General features: G+C 38.2%; 2 protein-coding genes across 3 annotated transcripts in view; one reads left to right on the forward strand and one right to left on the reverse strand.

Moving 5' to 3' along the window:
- The window catches only part of ZNF536 (zinc finger protein 536), a 241,721-nt gene that overhangs the window by 66,199 nt on the left and 148,022 nt on the right, over positions 1-27,500 (forward strand). The window lies entirely within an intron of this gene.
- LOC108641977 lies at positions 4,562-7,956 on the reverse strand. The gene is made up of 2 exons (XM_018086183.2): positions 7,504-7,956; positions 4,562-5,776 (listed from the first exon to the last, which is right to left on the reverse strand). The coding sequence occupies exon 2, from the start codon at positions 5,488-5,490 to the stop codon at positions 4,750-4,752; it is 741 nt and encodes a 246-aa protein (XP_017941672.1). The 5' UTR covers positions 5,491-5,776; positions 7,504-7,956; the 3' UTR covers positions 4,562-4,749.

Below are 27,500 nucleotides of genomic sequence, written 5' to 3' on the forward strand. Positions count from 1 at the left end.
TGGCTAACTCAGTTCCCATCTGTGGAGTATCCCTCCACCCTTGTCCCTTAGCAAACCCAGCCTGCACTTGTGGCAGCTTTTCTAGTCGTGGCTTGATCTAGTTGATGGTACCAATTTAATGCTCTTCCTTATTTCAGATGAAGGTTCCCTACTTGTACTTCCAAAGACTTTACTGCCCAGCCTAGCTGCAGTTTAGATGGTCTCAAAGTTTATAGGACAGTTACTTTGGGGTTTAAATAAAACCCAGAAGCTTGGCTGCAGTTTCACAGGCTAGCATATGAGTGAGTGAGGGGGAAGGAGACATTAGGCAGAGGTCCAAGAAGAGGCTGATATGCCAGTGTATTTTCTGTTTATTTTTATTGTTATTATTATTCTAAGTATTTTCTGTTTGTACACGGCAATCACACGGAGTGTGACATTCCTAGGAGCTCAGTCATGGACAGCCTGAGTCCCTGAAGAACCAAAATGCCTCTCACAGCACAGGCCCACCTGAGATGCACAGGCAATGCTGGGCATTTGTAGGTGTGGGCATTGGCAGGGTCCCAGACCCTCCCTCCCTGCCTTCTGAACCCCAGCAAGGTGGGAAGGTGGGCATGGCATGCATGCTAGGTGGAAAGAAGCCATGGTAGGATCTTACCAACCCCCAGCTGGGGTGACCACAGCTTTCCCACAGTGCCAATGTGGCCTCTGCAGGCTTCTCTTCCCTCTCTCCCTGCTCCTTCCATGGAATTATTCATCCCTGAATGATACTCCTTTTTCTTCTGCTATGAAACACACTCATTATTTCTAGACTATTTCCCACTTCTTTCTGGATTTTTTTGTACCTTAAACTTTCACTGTCCTCAGGCATGACCAGAGACCTCGAGAGGACACAGCCTTACTTTGGGGCTTGTTTAAATATTAAACTAAAGTGTAGGAGGCAGAAGTTAAGGGCAGGACTTCTTGGCCATGTCTGGGGTTTTGAGCTCATTTCTGATCTTTCTAGAACAACAGAGACACTGTGGTGTTAATGTTAAGGATCCCCCTAGTTAGAAAATGTACAAAATGTGCAGTAGAGTTACTGCTACTTATTTTTTAAATGTGCTTTATAAGAATGGCTGTAAGTGGGATTTATACAGTTTTACTTCTGTCAACTGTGCTTCCTGCTCATTTCTGTCCTGATTTCTAGCTGTGTCTTGTTTTAGATGACCTCTTCATTACATTTTTAGGAATGCCTTACCACATATATCATAGGCTAACGTAATTAAAAACTGGTCTACTCACATCTTATCTAACACTGAGGTAGGGGAGTAGTCTATTTATCAAAAACTGCATATTTTTCCCTTTTAATGATCTAACAAAACTAATCAGAGAGGGACAGAAGCAAATCCAAAAAGACTTTCTGAAATGTCTTAAGCATCCACCTTAAATACTTCACACTTTCCTGGGAGATTTATGGAATACCAGGTATGATCTGACTGAGACCAAAAGGTGATTCAAGGCTTTCTGTGAACAAAAGAAAAGCAAACAGCCATTTTTCATAATTTGTAGAGAATTCAAGGAAAGAACAGAACATCTTTGATTTTGATTAGTAACTGGAAAAGGATGGGTGTATAAGGATGCCATATATGTAAAGAGGAAAAATTGCAAAGTGAAAGTTGACAGTTACTGTTCTCTTGTATATTCCAGAGCCTTTATTTTAATCTTATGGAACTAAATATGTGGTTTTATATGTCTGCATATATCTTTAATCAAGTAGATATCTGGTATGATTAATATATTCCTTGTTATTCTGTCACTGAAAAAGTAGGCACTGAATTCTGAAGGGGAGGAGTTTATCAAGTATCCTATAATTCTATAATTTTATTTGTTTTCTTAAAACAGTTATGGTGCCAGTACAGTGAAGAACATTAAGGCAACATAGAACCACATTTACCACTCAATGGTATCAAGGTCACCACAGTTATTTCCTACTCTGTGTGAAAATAATACCGTGGTTTCTTAGATGCCACTATTTAGTCCCTATGTGTAAATGCTGACTTTTTGGATGTGACCACTATAGTGTAATTATAATGAACTTTGAAAGAGGGATAAGGAATGAAAGTGAATGTTACTGAAAAGACAAGCAGTAGTAGTGGACAAATGCAGAACACTTTCTATTGCTGTCTCTTCGGCAGTTTCTTTTAAGTCTTATCATTGAACATACTGATACTTTGCAATGAAAGTCAAACTCACTTTCATTGACACTAAAAGGACAAGGACATATGACTTGGGCAATGCAATAGCAGAGAGGTAGCTGTGAAATCCTGACATAGGAAAGGTAGGAAAATACTATGCCTATCTACCAAAACATCACATACACTAGCTTTTATATTAAATCTTGACACAGCAACTTTGTCTATATTTAAGAGTGTCTGATGGTAGGATTGTGCTATCTTTTGTGTTCTGCTCTGTCTTTATATGGGTGACAGGTTCAGTAGCTGTCTGAACATGGAGAGAGAAATCGAAGGCAGTGAAACTGCTGAAATAACACCAAGGAATAGTCTCCATTTCTTTTGCCCTGAAAGAACTGTGAAAAGACCTGAAAGTACGTTTGCAGCAGCCAGAAACTGAAGAACTCACAGCTGTGGGTACAATTGATGCCCATCAATTCCCAGGCATTCTCCTCCCAGCTCCCTGTGGTGAATAGCAATTTTTTGCAAATGTATCTTAGGGCAAGAAAAGGTGCACAGGAGTGACCCTGGTGCAGGTTCCCAGTTTATTGAGGAGAGTGATAAGTATCAGAATTAGGCATGCTACAGATACCTTGCTTTTTATATGCAGCAACACTGAAGTGATCTCATCAACTATCTGAACATTCAGCAAGTCCAAAATCAAACGCTTGTGTGTCAGATATACACAGCTGTATTTGTACTGTTGCTCTATCTAAAGAACATGCCAATTGCTTTACTTAGAGTGAGTTGAGAGAGAGACTCATTACTAAGAACATGTATAGCATTATCAATTGAAAACATTATTGTTCTTTTCCTCAGTGGTTTTAGTGTCCTTGCTTATCCTTTCACAGGAGCCTGTGCTAATGTATCTTCAGAGAATGTGGGGCCTGATTTTCTACTCCCATGCACAGTGTGACATCACTGACACCTCTGCACAGTGGGTAGGTGTGTGAGTTGGCACGGGCAGGCAACCAAGAGGACCACAAACCCAGGACTAGAATGCAAAGAGTAAATTTATTTCTATTACCTCACTACCTGGGGGATCCCCAAAGCAACACCCGGGCAGAAGTGCACTAGTGGAGATGCAGGCACCGTTAAACCCAGTCCATGCCAGAGGATCCCTGGCTTGCTGTTCACACAGGCTTATCAAGAGTTATTCCCAGCTGCAAGGTCACTCGAGCCACCTACAGTCCTCCTCGCCAGTCTTCCGCTTTTTAACCCGTTCCTCCCAACTTGCAGCCTCAAGAGACCACTGCTGCTGGGGCTGGAAATGTGGGATAGGAGATCTGCAGAGGCACTTGAAGCATATGGGAAAAGGAACAAATATATAAGCATATAATGCTTTAAGTGTCCCACCCCTCTTGCCAGGGAAGTAAAGCACCCAGTTAACCAGGCACCACCGACAGGTTGTGTGATTAGATGTAGTCCTGAAGATCTTGAATGATATCCTCCATGCCAACTGGTTCTGCAGGTCAAAGCAACACATGCCTTCAAACTCAGAACAGCATTTATGATGTTGAAGGGCGACGTAGCTCATCAGTAATCGATGCTGTAAGGTATACAGCAGTTACTCCCAAATTTAAGGCAACAGCTGCCTTGGATGTCCCAGTTAAACCTTGCCACGAGGGCACAAGCCAGCTGGTCTATAGTCACTTCTCAGAAAGAATAATAAGACATTAGTTACAGTAAAAAACAACCACACACAAGTATTTACATATTGATTTTGCAGAAATGTATATAAGATATGCTGTCATGGTACAAGCCTACAAAGCACAAGAAGCCAGCCTGTGGTAAGGGAGGAAAAGAAGAGTGTTATCTCTGTCCTGTAACACATATGCTGTTGCTCCAGCTCCTTCAGCTAATATTGCTCCAGGCTTGGTAACTTGAGATGGGGTAATTGCCCACACAGATTGGAGACGTGTGGCTTGCCCTTTTTCAGATTGAATTTTGTTTGGATGTTGGGTTTGTGACACCAATAACAGAGTTCCAATGCACCCCCCCCTAGATAATGCACAGGAAATCATCAAAGACACATGAAATACAAGAACTTGAGAATATGATATTAACAGAGGATGGAGAATAAAGGGGAATAGACAGAGTACAGAACCATACTGTATTGTCAGGGGTTATTATACGAATGGTCACATCTAGATTAATAGGTTGTAGGATCCATTGGTGTAAAATTCCATTTCCCTTTGGCTAATATTTTGGGAGAGACACTATCTGGAGGATTTTTGGTCCTCACTGTGTTTCGTACTGAAGGTGTACAGTCACACTATCTTGGCCTGTGATTCTTGCAGTGTCCAAGCTGTATTTTGAATTAATTTTCCCATTGGGGTAAAATAGATAGCAGTGCCTTGGAATGCCTTGGACCAAAATTCTACAGATTTTTTTTATCTTTTGGTCCATTCATCTGCCTCAATCCCCACAAGGCTATATCATCTAGAATTATTACTTCTAATTCAAAAGGATTTCCTTGTCTAGGAGTGGATAATTGAAACTCTTTTGGAGTATAAGTATGTGTGATCTATACCACATCCCTGTCTGCTAACTCTGACTAAATCTCAATCTCAAAATCTGAGTACTCACTCCAGATATTTCCATCCCATTCCTTGGGATCCCGTGAAGTTTTCAAAGTTGGAGCACGAACCTGGGAGATCAAAACCTTATTTTCCACATATTTATGCCTAGGTGACACCAGCTGCTGTATAGTGCATTGCTGCTCATAGCACTGCTCTGCTTGAGTGGTAGTGACTTCATGAGCGATCACGTTTGCAGCCTGTAAAGTCACAACTTCCTTTTCCAGCTCTCTCACTTTACTCAGCAGCGCTGTAACTTCCCGTTCGAGAGCTCTAGCGTAGGTAACCAATTCCAGCTCCCTCACTTTGCTCTGCAGTGCTATGGCTTCACAGTCGCGAGCTCTGGCGTAGGTGAGTAGTTCCAGCTCGCTCACTTTACTCTGCAGGGCTATGACTTCACGGTCTAGAGCTCTGAGACCAGTAGCCAACAGCCATCCCAGTCTCCCTGCTAGCTTGCGGGAGGACTTTGATGCCGCTTTCCACGGCAATCCGCGCATGGCAACCTCGACCCTGTGGGGGTTCACCACCACCCCGTCATCTATTTCAGGCCATGTCTCTGGAGTGGCCATTGTAGCCAGGAAAGTGGCCACGGGGGTCCAGCGCTCAGTACTGGGCCATCCTGGAATGTTGGGGTTCACCATCACAGCCTCCCCAGGCCCCGACTTTTTCAGCTTTTTCGGCTTTCTCAGCTTTTTTGATTTTTTGGCTAGCCATGGCATGGTTGCTCCTGGATCTGTGTGTAAGTCGGCACAGGCAGGCAGCAGGGACAGACACAAACTCTGGCTAGAACACAAAGAGTAAATTTATTTCTGTTACCTCACTAACGGGGGGATCCCTGAAGCAACGCCCAGGCAGAGGCACATGAGCAGGGACAGAGGCACCGTTAAACTCAGTCCAGACCACAGGATCACTGGCTGCTGTTCACACTGGTTTATCAAGGGTTATTCCCAGCTGCAAGGTGATTTACAGTCTTTCCCTCCAGTCTTCTGCTTTTAACCTGTTCCCCTAACAGAAGGAAATAAAGACACATCAGAATAGTAGCACTTTGTGCTAATTTACGTGTGTTTTGCAAAAATACAAACGATTGTGCAAAGCAATGGAGAATCAGAGTGTGTAGGGCACTAGTTTTATATTGTTTTTCCCCAAAATTACATGACATGATCTTTTATCAGCCAAATTTGGCCAGAACTAAAACTTTTCGTAGTATAAAATGTGCAGTTTATGGTGTTTACAAAGTATAACTTTTTACAGTGGAAGAAGGATGCCCAGCTGTATGTTCAGACACCACAATTACAAGGTAGGTGAGTGTGTGATCCAGTTGTTGTTTTACTAGGCTTTTAGCTATTTTCTGCCCTTGACTGGCATTAAGTTCACAGTCCTTCTGTTGAAAGAATTCTGATTGATTAAACATTTTTGTATTTTTTTACTTCCTGACATGTTTGAACAGCACTGCTGACTTGAATTTAGCTTGATGAGGCTAGTGAGCCTAGAAAACATGCGAAGCTTTTTGAAGTTAAATCCTCAACACACTGCACTACTGTGCTTATTCATCATGGGGGTTTTCACAGCTCTAGTCAGAATTTCAAAAGATTCCATAGCCAAAGAAAATACCAGACTTTAGGTAGCAGGACTTTCTTAAACTGCAGAGTAAATTTTGGCAAGTAGAGGAAGTAGTGTTTCAAACTGTTTTCATTGTTACTGTGCTTGTAGAAAAGTCCATAGGAGAGAAACCAAAAACAAAATTAAGATTACTGTATTGAGAATAAATATACCAAAGGTCAGTTTTTAAAAAAATTAAGTAGGGCAGACTCTTTAATAGTGACCATTTCAGACACTGGGTTCTATTCAGTAACAGTCACTGATGAGTAGGTAGTATAACAGAAACAATGTGAGAGTCATCAGATCAATTTAAAATAATTCTGTAAATTCTTGAATGAAAATGAAACAAAGAAAACCACATTTGAGCTGATTCGTTTATGTAATTTCCTTATATTTAGTAGAGAAAGTGGCTTCTTTAGTCATATTTTTAATTATATTTAATCAAATGCATAAAACTGGTTCTCAGCTGCACATGTGAAATCATACTGAAGACAGAGGATTAAATGAAATAGGTTGCAACTGTACTCAAACCTTGAAGGCATAAGCTTTTTACTTTTAGGATACCATCAGAAAACGAGTGTCCTTCTAATCTGGCTCCTGAATGAAGAAATTGTGGGACAGGTGGACTCTTTCTCAAACATCAGTTGACATTTATACTGTGGAAGGATGAGTGTTGTTGCATTAAGGGTATGGGTATTCAGCAGAAAACAAACCCCCTTAAAGTCCAGCTGGTCCTCAGAGATCAGAGGGGCTGGGTGTGGCTGGGCTTAATTTCTGATTATAGTCAATAATCCCTATAGGGCTGGTCGAGTTCAAAAGAAGAACTTACATGAGCACAGATGCAGAAGCAGTGCAGTTATCAATCCAGGAATATAGATCTGATCTTGTTCAATAAGGACTTTTCATGATCCAGATTCATGAATGTGTATTGAAGGTTTATTGAAGCAACAGGAAAGCAGGTTCAGGATTGCTGGTGATAAATGCACTGGCTACAGAGTGTTGATGTGTGCTGCAGCAGAAAGTACAGTGAGACAGATTCTAATAGCACTATATATATATATATATATACACATATATATATATGATGAATATTCCCGGGTATACTCCAACACAGTTGGAGGCACAAAACTCACCTAAAGGCGTCCCTTCAGGAGAGAAAGAGAGACAGTCTGTTGACAAATCCTGAGCAGGCAGAGATGCTTTCCCCCTTCAGAGGTGTTTTCGCATTCTAGAGGTGTTTTCCCCTTCTAGAGGTGTTTTCCCCTTCCAGAGGTGGTTTCCCTCTCCAAAGGTGTTTTCCTCCTCCAAAGGTTTTTTCTCTTCTGGCCTGTTCTGCCCCGAAGCTCCCCTTTTATACTATAAGTTTTGGTCTGTTCCAAGGGGATGAAACAATCTCGTGTTATGATGGGTTTTGGTGACTTTGGTCATATATGTGTCGTAGATCCCATGTTCTCCTTCTTTTGAATCCCAAGGGATGTGTAAGTTAATATGTTAATGGAGCTTAATGAGAGTCTCTGTTACTCAGTCAGAATTTATAATTGAGAAAAGAGGTAGAATAAACACTTTGGCCCTCCTCCTCCACGTACTGAGGCGGCAGTAAAGGCTCTCTGACCTTCATCAGAGGCTCTTTGTGCACATCCTTATCTCCTTAACGAAACAGATTTATAACAAGTGTTGTTTTTCACAGTGAAGGGAGTGTGGCTATTGGTTGGTGCTGAGGCTTGATGTTCTCCTGTGCCTCACTGCAACAACATTGGGCCATGAGACCTCTGAGGTCTTGCTCAAGCCAGGTGCAAGATAAGTAAGAGGCCCAGCTCATGTTTTTCTCAACCAGTCTCATTAACTCTTCACTGTCTTAAAGCAACACTGTACAGTTCTGACCATTTGCTGTTGAGCATGTAATAGTTATTGTGTAGGTGTTTCTTTTATATATTTTATTATTTCATTTTCTGTTACCGTGTCAGAAGTGATAGTGAAGTAAGAATAGAGTCATTCCCTGTTCTAATACCAGTTATTATTATCTTTTGAAGTATAAATTAGAAGGGCAAGAGTGTGAACTAAGAGTCTTCCAGGTTTGTGTATGGTATTTTGTCAGTGCGACCCCGTCTCACACCGGTGATCGAGCTCAGTAGGCGTTAGCACTGAGCTAACCGGGCTTGTTGGCCTGTGACAGTGCCAGCAGCAGGAATGTCACTGCTCTAAAAACTTGCAAGACTGTGCACCAGGAAAGAGGCACTGTGCTTCAGAGTGATAGGAAACCACAAAAGCTGTCCATCTACTCCGTTGCATGCTGAAAGAGAGCGTGCACAGAACTAGCATTAGAAATAGTTTTTGCTGGTGTAAATATTGCATCTACTATTTTCTTAGACTCTTTTATAGCATAGCCTGCTGATAAACTGGAATGCAACCTATATGTGAGGAGAGATATGGACAAATAGGTGACCTGCTCTGAAGTTTTTGGTATATAAGGTCTTCCCTTTGATTATCTGTGTTTGGGTCGGTGAACAGAAATTCGGAACTTCCCTTGAGACAAGTAACATGCAATGTTTGCTCGTGTATTTGCTTCCCTTTCAAATATTCCACAGACTGTACAGACAAAAGACGGATTAGGCTTTGCATCAGATTTACTAGAGCTCTACCTCCTTGCCTTTGGACTCCAGCTTGCATTTTACACTCCTGTCTGAAGTTGCTGAAGAATTAAGCTTGTGTGTGCATTGCTTGTACATAACAGGCTTTCCCAAGTGACTATTTAGCACTATTAGGAAAAAAAACCCCAAAAAACAACAAACCAAGACTAGCAGTAAGATTCTGGTAAATGTAAATGGATTCTATTTAAAAATTGCTCATGGCATCTTTTTGTAATGACCATCTTTTTGCTGCACGTGGAGTACTGGTGGCATTAGTGAACTAAAGATACACAGATTTTTAGGGTTTTGGACCTGATTTGCATTTACAGTACAGATGTTTAACACTTTTTCGCACTTTTTTTGGACTTAGACTAGGAAGAAATGTAAGGCAGGTACACTTCAAGCCTTCCTGATACTGCTTGACTGGTGTGAATTGTGTAGATATCAAGGTACGCTCTTGTAGCGTTTGTAGTTTAAAACTTCTAGTTCTGCTTGGTATACCAGTGCCATCTACTATGTTTTAATCAGTTACATCAGATGTGAGTTTACAGCAGCAATTTGGAGCCAAACGTGAGCACAGTGATGATTTTGACTGCTTTTCTGTAAATGTTGTGTTTTGTGAAATACTCCTTTCTTTGGTGTCTGTCACTGGATAATGTTTTTCTAAATCCTCATCTGAATTTTTATTTGTTTATTTTTTAATTTCCTGTCAATAGAAATGGAATCAGTGGCTCTGTCTGTTATTAATATTTAAAATGTGGGTGTTTGGGTTTTTTTAACACACAGGCTGCTATGCCCCTTTAAATTTCCTTCAGTTTTTCTTTACCTCTAAACAATCTTTCATTACGAAGTTGTTTATCTGAGAAGAAAGTGAGACTGTCTCTTTGTATTGCTGAATAACATCACTCTTTTTCTCAAGAAGTCATTACACACTGACATCATATTGTTCTTCATTAGATGATCTGTTGCCTGAAAGTATCTTGGTGACACTGAACTTGAAAGCAACAAGAGTACAAGTGCTAGGATGCCTGGAGAGCAGAGACTGGCAATACCTTGCTCAAGCAGATATCCAAGATAATTTTAAAAAGGCATTAACAAATGCAAGCCACCCCCACAGAGGTAATTTTCACCTCTGAATTTTTGCTTGTTTCATAGTCCAGCCCAGACTTCAGCCATCACTGTTACAATGCTGGAAGCCAAGTCCTACCTAGCAACGATAGCCATGTGCAATAATTTAAACTTAAAGAAAAATAACACAGCTGCTGGTAGAGTAGTGTCCAGAGATTTCTAGGTGCTTTCCAACAATAAAAGGGTGGTTTCTGTCCAGAAAATGTATGTGTGTGCATGAAAAAGACCTTCAGTATTCACAAAGACCACAATTAGTGCTGTAATTGTCATTCCCTGATTAGTTGGAAACCTTATATACCCAATGGATTTTATTTTCCTATTCATGAGTTACATGAGAAAAGATCACAATATAGTTGCTTGTGAAATCTGTGCAAGTATTACTTTGATTTGTGCTGTTTCACACATCATTTATTATGAACTTCCAAAATTCTTAATCATGTGACTGATTACATAGCTCTAGTGGTGAGTTTTAGTATGATGACTGGAGGAGAATTAGCCTCAAGTCTTTGTAAGTGTAAACATACCATGCAAAAAAAAAAAAAAAAGATTAGCTTTTCTTACAGATAGTGTATTTTTCTCTTAATTGTACTGTTCTGGCTAATATTCCTGCCATGCACTTATTTAACGTAGAAGGAAGAACCAACATCCAAAGATGCCGAAAAAATTCTCCTGATCATCTCCAAACCCCAACCCCTGTAGGAGAAAACTGAAAAAAGTGTGTTTGCTTTGTTTTCCTCCACAGGTGGGGTCCCTTTCCTCAGGGAGAAGGGGTAACCTGACTGCAGTTGTCTCATAAACATCTTTATGATTGTGGTAGTTTGTGGGGGTTTTTTTACTTATAATAAAACAGCAATGGAAGACTTAAAATGCATTACCCCTCAGAGCTATGAATTACACTCCCCTTCAGATGGGATGCTGGAAGGGAAGCTGTGCTGTGTGGCCCAGGGGGGTGTCCATAGTTTTCCTTACTTATGCAACATGTCCCACCTGTTGTTTCAAGTTCCCTGTTCCCACTTAGCTGCAGTTGATACTCTTCCAGATCAGGCATTCCTGTGGCCACTAAAACACTGGTTGCACAGAAAGTAATATTAGGTGAAGTTCCTACAGCCATTATCCTTTCCAAATATCTTTTGACTTATGAGGAGCCAGAGCCACGTGGCTCATTAATTGTCCTCTGATTACCAACAAGGGCTCTGCCAGCTGTGGGGGGTGCAGTGGAATTCCAGCTTGGGAATCCCTGGTAGACAGTAATCAAACACAGAGCTTGAACGGTTAATGCTCTGTTTGCAGATCCTATTGGATAACTACTGAAGTTGCATGGGTGAAATAGATAAAGTTGGGAAGTCTGCAATAGAAGTGTTTGCCTTTATACTTATTTACTCACTGTTGTTGCCTTTGTACAATAATATCTTTTCCCTGAAGGTCTTTGAAAAATTCAATCACAAAATAGAAAAAGAGTATGTTTGTTCTGGGTAAAATTTGGAAGCATTGTTCTGATGACACCTGTAAAACATAATTATAACTCCCATAGCTGCTTCCTCTCATATTTAGAGAGGAAAATTCTTTGCCTCTAATCTCAGGTGCATACCTGTGGAAGGCTTAGATTCCTTCAAGCAGTATCAAAGTAATGATAACAGTGTGCAGCTGCTGACTGTCTTTTGCTTGTTGTTACTCACCCAGCTGTTTAGAGGAGAAGAAAAAGAGAGAGAATATCTCTAATCAGCCATATGGCACAAAGTTCTATTTGCCACAGTAAGTTAAAACGTACATTACTGGTCAGCATCTTGAATGCAAATTTTGACATAGCTTTCCAGGAGCGCTAGATATAAGGGAAAACAAGATCAGATATATTTAATTCACATTATTTTATTTTATGTATAGAAATAGTTTATTCTGTCTCAGCGAAGTTTCCACAACTTGAGTCTGCTATACCCAAAAGAAGAGCATGGAGTGCAGATCTCAGCTCCTGATTTGGGCCCTAAGAGGTAAATTAAGAACTGTCGAGATTGCATTTCAGATTTCTACAGTGCAGTTTCACTTTGTTTATACATTGTACATTATACAAATTAGTATTCTGGATCAGACAACTGGACCGTGAAATCTAGAAGATGTTTTTAGTACTTGTTGATGTTTGTAGTGCATATAACCAGTAGTTTTTTCATTAAGAAAAGTTTAATTTTGTCCCTGTTTTTAAGTTGAACAAGAAGTATAGATTTTAAATAAGGGGAAAAAAGATTTTTGTCTTAAAACCCCCTCCGTCTTTTTGAGGGCAGGTGAATGTTAGAGGAGAAGTGAGGGACTCTTATGTGTTTAAAGTCAAGCTTTAAAAATTGGCTTGACTTTTAAAATTTAGCAAGTCCAATTTTTAAAGCTTTTTCTGCTGCTTCATGTGTGCATATGACTGGAACTTCTTTGGTTATGGACATATTGACTTCAAATATACTGTTTGGTAGACTCAATGTTTTTCCAAAATGTAAAAGGTAGGAGCACACCTGTGTATGTAGCATTGGGAGCATGACTTCAAAAACTGAGAGGGATTGTAACCCTATTAATGTTGCTTCTCACAATACCACTACAGTGCTTTTTTAAACTCTGAAACCTACTCTATTTCCAAAGGATTTAAGGATATGATTAACTTTGTCTCCTTGCAATATACTTTAAAACAATTTCCAGAAAGAATAATACCGAGTTCTTCCAAGTGTCTTTAAAGCATAGATCTCAAAGATCTGAATTCCTGATTTGCTGCTTAATTGCTCTCAGTATTTATGTTCTGTGTATTTGTTTACATTAAACATTGATAATCTAGACATAGCAAGATACCATCCATTTAAGACATTTTTAATATAAGTTCTGATCAGTAGGATGAGTGTTTTGGATGAAGCTGTTTTGGGGTACTGGTTTGCAGAGATATTAAGCTGGGAAGGAAAGTATTGTGATTGGTAAGCCAGAATAGTTTTTCTGGTTGATGCCATAAAAAATCACTGTGTACTAATGTTACTTAAAAAAGAGACATGCTTTTTCCATTTGGGTAATGATTCTGGGTAGTATAATCCAGATGAGTGGTTAGGTCTCCTGTATTTTAAACAATCTCTCTTCTGTGATTCTTAATGTCCTTTGACTTGCTCTTCATAAGGTATCAAGAAATGTTTGATCAGATAAGAAACTTGTTTTCTAAGAATAGCTACTTGAGTGGTTCTGCACTGTTTTACAAATTTGTAATTTCACATGGTAAGGTGTTATCTCTTAAAAAATAAGCCTTGACCCATATAATCAGTACAATTGTTTGTTTCCTTATAGAAGCACTAAAATTAAAACTATCACGAGAGGATTCAAAAAAAGATTTTTCCACAGAATATAATTCCTTCATCTGATGGCCCATCTTGCTATTCTTCTCACTGTTTCCATTGCTGTTACTTAAAAGGCTTTGACAAATATAATAGACTTTGCATAATGATGCCATTGTAAGTCACTTCCAGCATATTATAGTGTGCAGTTAAAATTACTCTTGCGATTACTACTCTCCAGTGCTTCTACTTTATCATGGTACCAAATGAAATTAAGAATAGGCATATTCTTTCCTCTGCTTACCAATATTAAAAAAAATTAATCTTAAATAACATTGTTGTAATTTATTCACTTAAAATTCCTTTTGGATCTTTTTTTCCCCGCAGATCATTAAGAATTATCTTACTGTATAAATAGATTTAAAAAAAATTAGAATATATATATTTTCTGATAAAATTACTGTGAAGTTGGGAGCATCTTGTAAATACTTTCTTCAGGGGACAAGACAATGTCATACACTGAAGGACTGTTCTGCAATAATAGATATAGAATGGAAAGAACCATACTTTATTTCAATACCATGTTTTGACTGGTGATCCAAAGGGTGTGGTTATGTATCTGCAGGTTCTAGATCTGTGCATGCCCCCTTGGCAGAATCTGCCTCTATTGTCTTTTAACCCAAGATGACAGCTTTGTTAGTTTTGATGTAGTTAGTTTTTTCCCTTAGTGACTAAGCTGGAAAAATAAGGAAGCTTTTTACCCCTTATTTCTTATTTTCCCATGAATAATAGTTCTAGAAGATGAGTGTTCTAATGCATATGATGAGAATACCCTAAATAAAATGGTATTATTACAGGAGTTAATAATGCAATGGTGAAAATATTAAAAAACAATGAGGTAAGTGAATAATGCAAAATACCATACTTTGGGGGGTTTTTATGTGTGGAAAATACTTGCTTTTCCTGTGATACTGGCTGCATCATATAAAAATGGAAGTCTTGGCTGTGGAAGTCCAGCTCAACATGCTTTGTAGGAGCAGATATCCAGAATTTCTGACATGTCCCAGTTTTTTTATGCTACCTGGAGTGGTGGGCAACAGTCTTCTGGAAGGGTGTTCCCTGTAAATGGATGTAACTGGGGGACTGCCCTTATGTATTTTGTTGTGTCTGGAATACAGTAACTCTAAACCCAAGCTACAAGAGGAAAACAGACAGCCAAAATGACAATGCAGTATGGTCCCCTCCAACTGGATGGGAAGCTACCAAATCATTGATCTTATGTGTCCCACTTATAGCACATGACATGTTCAGGAAACATGCACTGTGGTTGCTTCACTGCTATCTGTCCAAAATCATAGTCTGTAAAGCTCAGCCCTTGAAGACTCAGCTCTGACATGCCACCTCTCTTATTCTTCACTAGAATGCATTTATATTTAAGGATACTTAGGTCTACAGTTGCTTTATAACAATCTACTAGTCTGGAGCAGAGGAGACAAGAAGTTCTAAGCATGCTGTACTGCAGGCTGCTCCCTCTTGAGTCCCCTGCACTGTGACTCCTGTCAGAAACATCTGATGTCTACCAAAAATCTGCTTTAGTTGTAAAATCTGCTGGTAGAATTGTCTCAAGGAAGTCAGAAGGCAGACAAGCCAGCAGCTTTTGTTTCTCTTGCCCTAACACCTCGTGAAAAGGGTGTCTTCTGCCTCACAACTCTTCTTTAAGGTTTCGGAGATCTTTTGGGCATCTGTGCCAATAGCAGTCTCAAACTACTGGTTTAGACAATTAGATTAAAAAAGTATTCCTCTACATGTTTTAGCTTTCAAATAAGTCTTCATAACCTTCCTTTTCCTTTGGGCCTCAGATACTGAATAGCTTAAACTTTGGTCTCAACTGTATTGACCTTGTCTCACAAGCCTTTAACCAGGGTTAACAGAGTTTACCTGGTTAAGGAAGGATCGCAGGGTTTAGGGAGTTCAGGCTTTGGTCAGCATTAACCCCCTAATCTGTTTCTTTCTGAAATACTGACAGTCTTTGATCATGCACTGCACATTTAATAGTTTCACTCACGACTTCCATTGCCAGAGTTAACTGAAAACTGTTAAAAACATTAGGGGTTTTTAATTCTGTATTGTCAAGAATGAAGCTGCATTCTGCCTGGTGTCTGTCTTGCTGTCACTCATTGCTTGCAGTCTCAGAAGGAAGCACTGTTTATGCTTCTCCTGTCTTCCATGTGTTCAGTTTCAAATCTGGGAAGGTTTTTAACTTTCCCTTAGAAGATTTTCTTAGTTATTTTGCTATTTACTTTTAGTATGATGTGATATTCAGCAATCAGCCAGAGCTTCCAATGGCTGAAGAAATCTGTTTGGGATCTGGTTCCAGTTGACTCTGCATAGTGACAGAACTTCCTAATGTCCCATCAGATGTTTTGTTCTAGGGCCTGGATGTGGTGTGCCACTGAGTTGTGGATAGGTTATCCTGGTCCTTTCATGATTCTACTGGTGGTTCACAGCTGTCATCTTCATTTGGGATGAGGGGTGAATAGAGTCTAAACCGATTGGTACTTTTCTCTCTTGCTTGTTTGTTTTGCTTATTTATTTATTTTTGTACTGAGGAGAGATTTCAGATTGAAAGCCACTGAGTTTGAAGACTGACTTTGTTGCCACAGCAGAGGCAGGGCATAGTTCCCACGTGCCATCAAGCCAGTGCATTCTTATACCTACCAACCAACTCTTAGCTGATGATGGCTGTTTTTCACCACATGTAAGCAGGCTCTAACCATCAATCTCTAGGTGGAATATTCTGTATGGTATTAGCAGTTCCTACAATCTCATTTGGTTTGAGAAAGATGATGTTTGTGAGGATCTTTGTTCTTCCTTTCATTTTATAGCACATTATTATTGTTTACCTCTGTATTTCTGTGTACTGCTTATACTAGGGATTGGTACCTGTGTAACTGTTGCACCTCCTGCTGATTTTCTTTTAAATATGTTTTTGTCCCTAGTGTACTGGCAAAAGCCACATGATGTTAATCAGGTGTCCTATTGCTGAGAGGGCCTTTAGGGAGGAAATTTTTTCCCAGTAGTTACTCTTGGAGAAGTATTAGCTAATGATGTGATCAGGTCTTAGGGTTTATAAGTAAGGACTATGCACAATAAGTACAGTAAAGTTCTATAAGTCTTGCCAAATTTAGTTAATTGCTCAAATGCCTGGATACCTGTATAAAGTCAGCCATTAGAAATGGATGCATCTTTATGCTACTAACAGTGTGTCAAGTACTTTGCTGTCTTTGGTTTTAGAGGACGTCTTGGGAAAGTCTGTTTGACTGTCTGCACAGTATGGACTCAAAAGCTTTAAAGATTTCCCTCCATGCATGTTTCTTTGTAGATGGTGTCCACTTCTCATCACACTTCTTATCTTATGCTCCTTTGTTTTTGGAGTCTATTTTGCCTTGTCTTTTGATGTTTTCTATAGAGATCTGTGTTTTATTCCAGGATGGACAGATCTGTTTATAGGAAGACATTATTTCAACTATTCGTAAAATAAAAATATTTAACCAGCACCACTGGGTCAGTTTCTCCATGTTTAATACATAAACAGCTAACTTTTACACTAATTTTTTTTTTTAGTTGATAAATCTCAAAACAATTGGAGCAGAGGTAAAAATATTGCTAATTCTATTCAACAGTTTGCAAAACTTAGGCAAGAAATACAAAAGAATTGGCCTGAGGTCATTCAGTATTCCAGTGGAAGAGCCAGTGGAGCAACTCCTGAGTTTCAGTCTAGTGATTTATATGCTAGCCTATACTGAGTTTCTGTAGCTGGATTCTGTAGTTCTTTTTTTAGAAAATTGCAGATCTTTCTGCAGCCAGTATTCATCATGGGTAGGTTCAAAGTAAAAGTATTGTATCTGCTATCAAGTAGGTTGATAACTCTATATTTGCATCATTCTTCTTGAACTGGCTGAGACCATTTTTTTTTCTGTCACACAATGGCAAGTGTCCAGTACATTGAAATAGATGCAATTACAACAGAAATTAGTGTGAGTTTTTAACCAGGCAGCTTTAGTAAGTAGTGGCTGCTGAGGTTGATGGCTAAAGCAGTACTAGTTGTTCAACTTGACAACTGATGGAATCTCCTAGAATAGTTTTAATTTGATATGTTGACTGATATATAACCATAAGCAATGTTCAGATTGCTAGAACACCCTTCACATTTCCATTAATTAAAGGGTAGATGTCTCTCTTATTAGTTGGTGTTAAGTTTATTTCCATTTAAGATGTTCTGTGTTTTGGAGAGGCCTTTAGCAATTGTTAACAACCAAATGGTTAGTTGAAGTGCTGTTACCTAATCTCACCTCCAGTTTACTTGCTTTTCTGGCTATCCAAGGGATCATAAAATACTCTCTCACCTTGTGGAAGTTCACTACCTACTGGCTGACTGGTTGTAGAGGAACACACATCAGTTTAATGAACTTGTGTTAACATCCAGGAGAAACTGGTTCAGAGATAAAAATCAGTTGTTAATTGGCAGAGTAGATTCATTTAATCTCTGAGGAAAGAGAACATCAGTAAAAAATATCATTATATCTGATGCTGAGGCTGTATGGGTGGCCTTCCAGTCATAAGCTTGACTGAATTTAATATTTATTCCAATGTACCTTTTAATTTCAATTATTTTCTGGGAACTTTTTAGATATCCATTATGGAAATTTAGGAAATTTGCTTCTTGCCATGCATTCTTCTCTTCTTAACCTGAAAGGAACTGTACTGTTAATAAAAGCTGTACTTTCCTATTTAAATAGAAATATGCTTTCCCCCAAAATTATGGCATATTTTGTCAAATGAAAAAAGTGGGTAACATTAAACTAAGTCCTATCCCATAGCACTGTTTTAATCAGGTTTTAAAAAGTCCTATAAATTGTTCTATTTGACAATTTTGACTTGGAAAGAGAAACCTAATACTAAGTAGTAATGAAAGCCCAACCCAATCAACCTCACTGAAGTCATCAACCCAGTTACTGTTGATGCTCATGGATTCACAGAGTCTGATTGAAGTTACAAGGTGTTGTTTTAATGATTTTATTCAAGCAACTGGCAATTCTACACAGCTGAGGTGAGTAGTTTATGTGTATTTCAGAAAGTAGGTACATGATGATATTTTAATAAAGCATAGCCAGATCTGTTAAATAATAGTGTGTACAAGCCCAAATACAGGTGACAGTTCTCAAGAACTCATATATTATTTCTGGGGGATACAGGGTGTACAAATACCAGAATTTACTTTGAAGAAGAAGAATATCCACAGATATTATTAGATTTATTAATTTATTGAGGTAACCACAGGTCATATTGCATTTTGTGAGCCACAAAATGATTCTTATTCTGAACAACCCTTTAATTTGGAAGATATTACTTTCCTGGGCTTAAAACACTGGGGTCCTAATTTCTGGCAATATTCTCTTCCCTTGGAGGCTGCTGTTGGATTGAAATCCGTTGTTGGAGCCATACAGTCACTGCTGGGTTATCAAGTTGTACACTGGTGATTCATATCTAAATTATGTTCCTTTCTTTTTTTTTGTTTTAAATCATATTTAAAATTGTAAATAAAGCTACTTCAGACTTTCTTATATGTTCCACTCCACTTGAAGTGAAACGTCTCTTTTGGTGCCAGGATGTTGTAGAGACTTAAACTGGCATAGTTCCTCTGAAATCATCAATCATTCCAATGTACCAGAGGTCTGGATTAGGTCTTAGTTTTCACAAATTTAACAGATTTTTTTTTAAGTAAGGAGAAAAGAAAAAGATGACAGACAGAAATGATTAAGAAAAATAAAATAGCAGCTAATTTAATCAAAAGCATATATGCCAATAAAGCCAAGTACAACTGTGAAAAGGAAATAAACAAAACAAAGCAAGAATTCTATAATTTGACATGTTTGCTTGACAGATAGTACTTTTTGGACCAGCACTTGTGCTGGTGTAAAGTGACATAAGCATATAAATGCCAATGGAATTTGCTGATTGTCCCCACTGAGAATCTGGTCCCTGTTATTTAAAACAAGGATTGTATCAGATGTTCCACTGTTCATTCAAAAAGCAATTCACTTCTGAATTAAAAGGCTCTCAAGGTGTTTTCATAAAATCATGCTGGCCATAGCACAAGGTTCCTATTTAATCAAGGCATCTTTGAATTGTGAAACTTTTCCTACTTGAATTTCTAACATAATTTTCTATGGTTATATTCTAAGTGCCAGCCATAAAAAAATCCTGTTTGTTCTTTCTTTTGGGTCAGTCACCACTTGGGTGTTTATGAAAGGATTGATGTATATACTGTCCAAAAGGATTTGGTAGGGGGTAGATTTGAATCACAAAAGTGATTATGTTATTTTACTTAGGAAAAAGTCTTTTTTGTACCCTTTTCCATATAAAAAAAAAAGATAAAATCCTATGTAAATAATAAGTGTTTTCCCTGTAATGAATGTTCCTTTCATTCTGCATTTCTGTATAATATTGGAAATTGTGTTTTTATTAGAAGAGGTATTGGATGGAAGCCAACAATTTTTTCTTTTAACTTGATATTTTGGGCTCTGATCTTTGTTAAAACTACAATGGCATGTATCTAGTACAGTCAGAGGTCATTTCTATAGCTACTACCATTTCCTATCATTTCTGGGGAATGTTTGTTTTCAAAACAAAGAATTGGGTTAAAGCTTAAGTATCGTATTTCAGAACATATTTCAAACTGAAATTAAGAATGCTAAAACCTTTCCTTTAAAGGTCAGATGATATTTATTATTATTATAAAAATGATCTGTGATTTATGAATTTAACTTCTCGTAAACCTCCTTTGTAACAGAATATGCAGTCAGAAGCTTAACATTACATTGTTTTCCTTTGACAACGTATCCACGAGACCACTGCAGCTGTTCCTTTACTCACAATAGCAGATTAATTAACACAATCATATGCTGTTGGCTCCTACTCAATGAGTAGGTCTGCAGTGGGATAGATAGGTAAATCCTTTAAATGTGTATGAGATAAAGAATATACTATAGTAGTTTCATAACTAGCCAGTTTTGCTTCTGACTAGTCAGCCCTATCAGCAATGGTTCACTGACTACAGAAGCTGTGAGCTTACATTTCAAAGGCAGCCACACCTATTACAGAGCAATAATGCCTGAATCATTGCAAAACTCAAATATGTAAAAGCACAGGCACACTCAGAATTCACCATATTTGCTAAAATAACAGGCAATCTGCTTCAAGCATTTTGAGTTTATAGAGTAACCAGGAAAAAAAGAAGGGACATTTTTGTTGGCTGCTTCATTTAAAAAAAAAAAAAAAAGTTCAATCATTGCTTTCCTTTAATATCTTAATCTGGTCATTATTCACTTTTTACCCACTGTGTATTAGAAATACTTGTAAGCAGCGGCCATGGCATCAGTTTTAAGCACCAGAAGAATTTTTCATCCATTTCTCTGTGTGTGCTAATGAACATGTGAGCAGCTAAATCTCCTTTTCCTAAATAAACAATCATCAGCACCATGTAAGTATTTATTTGGCAACTTTAGCTGACATTTTAGTGGATGCTAAAACCTTTGTTACCAGTAATATAGCTCCTTTTTTTTTTATTTTTCCATTTATTTTTATTTTATTTTTTGGTTTGGTTTGTGTTGGGTTTTTTTTTTAACTTTAAAGAGAAATAACCTTTTGGGGAAAGAGGTAAGCATCAAATTTAAGAAAATGTCCTTCAGGCTTTCCACTACAACCCATGAGAAAAAATAATTGTATGCTTTGTTACATCGTTTACACACAAACTGAGAGCACAGCAAACTACTACATTGAAATTGTCTCATTTAAGGGACAAAGAAAACTCATTGTGAGACCTCTTTTCTGAAAAAAAAAAAAAAAAGCTAAACCACTTGCTAGTTTAAATCATAGAAGTCCTTTCTGGTCCATTTTTTACTGCAGTTGTGGTTATGTCCTTTTACATATTCTATGAGTTTTATGTAATGGTATAAATATGCATTTTGATCATAATAAAACATAAAAAGTAGAGAACATGACTGATTTTGAATGGAGGGTTTTGCTTGCACAGGAACAGCAGCATTAGACTTACAGATGGGAGAAAACCAAGTTCAGAATCTTTTTGTGCAGTACAGTTGTTGAAAAATAAACACTTTAATAGCACCCAGCTTTATATCTGAGAGTCCTGAGTACCCAAAGCTAGTATTTTGAGAAGAAAAAAAACCAGAGCTGGTGAGCTGGCTCCAGTTTACTCAAAGATGAAAGCAGGCAGATTTTTGGGGAGACAAGGTGGATAGAAAATTTCCTTAACTACTTCTGAGTGCTTCTGCTCCTTGCTCTGAGAGCAGAATATGCTCTCAGGTCTTTCAGGTATAGTTTCTCTGACAAAAATAACTGTAAAGAGAAGCTTCTGCTGCCTTCAGCCTTCTCATTTCCCAGGACTGATGTACTTGCACTGGGCAGCAGGGTCATGCTCTGCAGAGTAGGAGCTGCAGCACTTTCTCCCTCAGGCTGGCTCAGGAGGCCCAGGAGGAGATGAGGGTACACCAAATGGGTGAGGGGGTGCCAGGGCAGTGTGAGAGATCACCCTGAGTAAGGCTGACTGACAGATGATAACATCAGTGTGTGTGCTATGACTGCTTGGTACCAGGGATGCTGAACTTAATTCATCAAGGCATCTGGGTGATGTATAATTTCAAGATGTAGTAGTGTTACCCTATAAAATCCAGGGGGTTATCTCATTATTTAAATAGGAAGGGGAGGTTCAAGAATTTTAGTGGAGAGTATTACTCAACAGATGACTGTTACTCAACCTTATTAATTGTATATTTATAATATATTTCCCACTTTATATATATATATATATTATTAGATTCACTGTACTGATGAGCAGCTGAAATCAAAGGAACTAAGAATCTTATTTTCAGTTGAAAAAGCAGAGCTGCCAGGCAGTGAGCTCTTCTGAAAAATCACATGCTTTTAACCATCCTGCCTAAAGTTACAGGCTTATCTCACTGCACTGTTGGATCTAGAACAAATGTCTTGACTCTTGATCAAAGAAACAAAAGGCACCATCTTATATGGTATCAGTGCTGGGAACTGTGCTCAGGTGTGCTGTGATTTACAGACTGCATTCCAGTTCTCTCTGGATTGCTCCAGTGCTATGAGACTCAGGTGCTACAGGAGTTTTTTTTCAGCAGGCTAAGAAACATGTTTGGCCACTTGTCAGACTAAAGACCATGCCCTGCTTTTCTCAGAAGGAGAATTTTCCATAATTTATTTTGTGTAATTACCTTCTTTAAGCCTAAATTGTCCATGCAGTTTCAATTTGATACCATTTTTCTTACTCTGTTTTCTAACTCTCTGTTGTTTCAGATCCTTTTAAATAATTGTTGCTTTCTGTCCCTGTGACAGGTGAAGAGGTGCCTGTGTAAACATACCTGCTGCAACCTCTGTTGGACTTTGTATTCTATTAAGATAAAAGTGTTTAAATTTATATGAAAATATTAAGCTCTTAGGGAAATTTATCTGAAGATAGACTCAAAGCCTCTCCATCTTCTGTCATCCCAACCCAAATTTAGGATCTGAAAATCTTTCCTCTTTTGATAGATTGTACTTGTCTTACCTGGTAGTTTCTATGTTTTAAAGTTCCCTCTGAATTTATGTTAAGGATTCCTGTTTTCCAGGACTTACAGTGAAATAGTTGGAAATGTCTTTTCCTGTTCTGTGATGCAACAGCAATGTTTTGTGGGGTTCTTATTGAACAATGCAGAAGACCACTGCCAATGGATGGAACTTCCCACCACTGGGAATTGCTGCAATAAATGTTCCTTGAGAAGTTTTTGAGAACAAAGAGGTACTTGATAAAAGCAAGAAAATGGAAAGCTTAGAAAACAAGGTCATAGAGAGGCCCATCATTTTGTACCTGCACAACAGCCTGTGAATAAGGATTGTATTTTTTATATTAGAATAAGGTGTTCATTTTTGTCAAGTCCACTCTGCAATTATAAATATTTTATTCAGTGTAACTTTGCAAGTGTCTTGCAATGTGGATTTCTTATAACAATCTATATATGGAGTGGCACAGTAGTATTGATTTGTGTGATAGCTTCTACCTGTGATGTTCGTCCTTTAGTCTGTCGGGTCATATGTGCTGAAATGAGTTGAACATATAGCTTTAAATATTTAGGTTTACTTTAGTCTACTTCAGGGTTGTTGTTGATGTTATGGGGCTGGGATAGGATTGGGAATAAAATCAAATGAGCTTCTTTTTTCCACAAACTTTTCTGTAAGCCCAGGTAAGTAATTCTATATTTATGTAGTCTTTATAGTTCCTGCTGTTCTAAAATACAGATGGGCTTTCTTTGTTGAATGCATTGAGATCTGTGGATAAACATTTGTGCACAAAAGCTAAATGGTGGCAGTGCCGTGGTTTGTGGTGTGTTGAGCTCAGGAAAGCTGAGCTGAGCCCCACCCCTCTGGTTTTTAATATTTAAACAGGATAGTTGGTGATTTCTATTTCAAACTGCATCCAAATACTATTCTCTGAGTTTGTAGCAGATGAATTAGATCCCACTTTATCACTAGTTATCAAAACTTCAATTAACAGTAAATTCATACTGGGGATAATAGAAGTTTTGTAGAGTTGTGTTTGTTTGTTTTTTTTTCTCATGGATAGTCATCAGAAGACTTGAGTATGCAAACCTTTCAGGATTCCTTTTGGCCTTTGGATAAGGAGAGTTAAGCTTTTTTAATTTTACTGACCTAAAACATTTCCAATGTACTCTCCTTTAAAATTAAGGGGACTTTATTTAATTATGAATTAGAGGATTTGGTCAAAAATATCTTTGCACCCAACTATCCAAAAGCCCAGAAATACCACTAAAATAAGCATGGTATTATCTGTACTTATCAAATTGTCCATTCTCTTCAGCTGCTAACTGTATGCTCCGGCACTGAAAGGTGTGTCACACAAACCCGTATTTCTTTAGAAATGTATGGTTAGGAGTTTTTAAAAGATGACTGTCAGGGGTTGAGTCATCAGTGGCATCATGGTTAAATTCCCACTAAAAAAAAATTATTAGCCTCTGACATTGACCTTTATAATAAACTTGCTTTTTATCACAACATTTGTAAGGTGCAGGACAGACTTGTGTTGGTTTATAGGTCTGTCCTTCACCACAGTAGCACAGTGCTGGCCATGGCAGAATCACTTCACAGGTACATTGAGTTCCATGCTTCCCTGTTTGCTATAATGGATATCTTGAAAAGTAAACAAATAGTTTATTTCCTTAATGTTATTTTTTCCCTAAAAACAAATATTGAATTTGTTTCTTAAAAAGAAAAAAAAAATCTTAAACCAAACAACACTATTAAATATGAGATAAGTGTAGACTGGGAATAATTGTTTTGAGTTTAGCTTCAGTAATTGAGCTTGAGGTTTGTTGCTTGCTCTGCTCCTGAAAAAGAATTTGTACCTGAAAAACATTTCTACTTTTTCAGGTTATGTTAACTGTTTTGGTATTAGTTAAGTTTTAATATAAGCTGTTGCTTCTTGCAAATTCTGCTGTGTTTATGTCCTTAGTTCATCATAGCTGTAACAGCATTATTGCTATAAAATATAGTAGAGAATTGCAGTAAAAATTACTGAAACATATTCTACCTTTAAAATTGAATGAGGCTTCTATTGACATCAGCATTAAAAGGCCAAACTGAGAAGATATCATTACTGACACAGAGGAACATTTTGCCTTTGTTCATAGTGAGTTATTAGTGAGGCATGCCTTGTACATGTTTCCCCAAAGACTCCAAAATTTCCACATGTTACTTCCATTCCCAGCTTCTGTGTTCTGAAAACCCTACTGTGTTTAACCCAGGGACTCTTTCACAACTCATGAAGCACATAAGTTTCCCAAAACCAAATCCTGGTTTCGCTGAGCTCTAAGCAAAAATGCAGCTCAAACAACACACTGGGCTGTGACTGGACCGTGAAAAGCATCACCCAGTTCTCAGTGTTAAGAGATGGAAAACTTTGTTCCCTTCCCATTCTGGTACCACGCTGAGAAAAGGGCTGAGTTTCTGAGCTTGGACAGCTTTGAAATGAGGAGCTGGTGGAAATGAGATTGTGACTGTGAAGTACTAGAAGGATTTTCTGTGTCTGGTGGCCCAGGTTGCAAACAAGCTGTGCCTGGTGCTTTTCCTGAACGTGTCTGCAAGAAGTCAAACTCCCAACAGCCAGGAAAGAGAGAGAACTGATTTGACAATTAATCTCAGGCTTGTTGTTGGAGGTCAGGGCTGCAGGGTTTCAGCATCAGCTATGATTTTTACTTCAACAAAGTTTTTTTTGAAACTTAAGTACTACTTAAATACATAGTTTTTTTCCTTACTGTGTTTGTTAATAGGTTGGTTTATATTTGAAATACTGAGAAATACTTCTTTGTTGGAAGTAGGTGTTTTTGTGGAGTGAGATAGATGACATGAAATAATGCTGATTTTCCCCCCATTCAGGGTATGTTCCCAAGGTTGTAGGGAGTATAAAACTCATAAGGGATATATAATGAAAATTATCAAGGTGGCAATTAGCTGGATGAATACAATGGAATTGGTTTTTTGCTATATTCTTGTGCTAGTATTTCCATCTCAGTAACAAACATAAAATTGTTTGATGTAGGCCATGGAAATGGGATGTTTGCATCCAACAGTCCTGCAGAAAGCCACAGAGAAGAGCAGTGCAGATCTGAGGCTTGATGTGCTATACTGCTTGATGGTGTACAGTGCATACTGCAGGAGAGTTTTGTTCAGGTGTCTTAATGGGCTTTGACAGGTTGTTTGTAGCTTAATTTACAAATGAATTTGATTAAAGAGCTCAATGAAAGAGTCTATATTCAAGTCTGGATTTGAAGTTGTGGTCTACTAAAATGAAATGGAGGCTCCCAAATTAACACCTCAGGAAATATTTGATTATCTTCATAGTTTGGGATTGTTTTCCACCCAGATAGTCTGTGAAGTACAAATGAATAAGCTACCCCTTTTGCCACCATTATCAATGACAAGGCTTTTATTTGACTGTAATATTACAGGCATTATCATAAGCTGAAGTGTCTTGTGCTGAGTTGTACACAGGTCTAGTTCAGTTATAGTTGGGGGATGAAAAACTGTCTTTGTTCTTTCTGTTCCAATTTCTAACCCCCAAAAAGCCTCTTCAGGCCATGGGCTGTGAAGGAGCCATGGAGGGAGGAACAAGGCCACAGATATGTGAAGCCAGTGCCAGGAGATGTTTATACTCAGCAATAAATGAGTGAGGTACTGCAGACTTCACAGAATGACTGTACTTTTTCTGTTGTGCTGGAATTCTGGACCTCTTAGAGTTTCAGCAAGTAGGAACTTAAATGAAGGTTAAGCTAAAGGCCAGGACCATGTTTTAATATGTATATAGGTTTTGTTGTTTTGAATCTTTACTTGATTCCTGGGATAAAGTCTGTGCTTATATAATAAAAAAGAAAACTGATGAATTAGGAAATAGGAAGGGTTCATCTCTGGGATTAATTTGTCCAAACTGATGCAGGCAGTGCAGGTTTTGACTGGGGCTCTGAGTGATATGAAAAGATATTTGGGAAGTGCTCCTTAGCTGAAATGGTTAAATATTCAGTTCTGTGTTCCTCATTTCTTGTAGGTTTTCATTTTGTTATAATAGTGGTCGGCAACAGCTCAGAACTTGATTTGTCAAGACAAGTATGCTCTGCAAACAAATGATTACATTCTATATGAAGGCATTATCACTAAATCTGAAAAGAAAATATTACAGGCAGAAATTATAAGGAGAAGTTTATAAAACAAAGATCTCCTTTGGCAGAATATGTGCTTATAATCAAGCTTTTAGCATACCATAGTTTAAAAAAAATAAAAATTTTGCCCACATATACACTAATAAAAATAAATCTGTTTCCGATTACTAACTATGCAGCACAGGTGCTTGTTTGTTACGAGAGAGGCATGTTCATTAATTTTCAGCTATGAAAAGTGCACTGTGCCATAAATATACAATTCAAAATGTACTGCTGATAAATG

This window comes from Manacus vitellinus, unplaced genomic scaffold (assembly GCF_001715985.3).
Source record: "Manacus vitellinus isolate BGI_N305 unplaced genomic scaffold, ASM171598v3 scaffold_10_pilon, whole genome shotgun sequence".
NCBI classification, from domain to species: Eukaryota; Metazoa; Chordata; class Aves; order Passeriformes; family Pipridae; genus Manacus; species Manacus vitellinus.

What these genes read in the sequence shown, in the direction of transcription:
- LOC108641977 (XM_018086183.2), bottom strand. Translation starts at nt 5,490, where the DNA reads ATGCCATGGCTAGCCAAAAAATCAAAAAAGCTGAGAAAGCCGAAAAAG.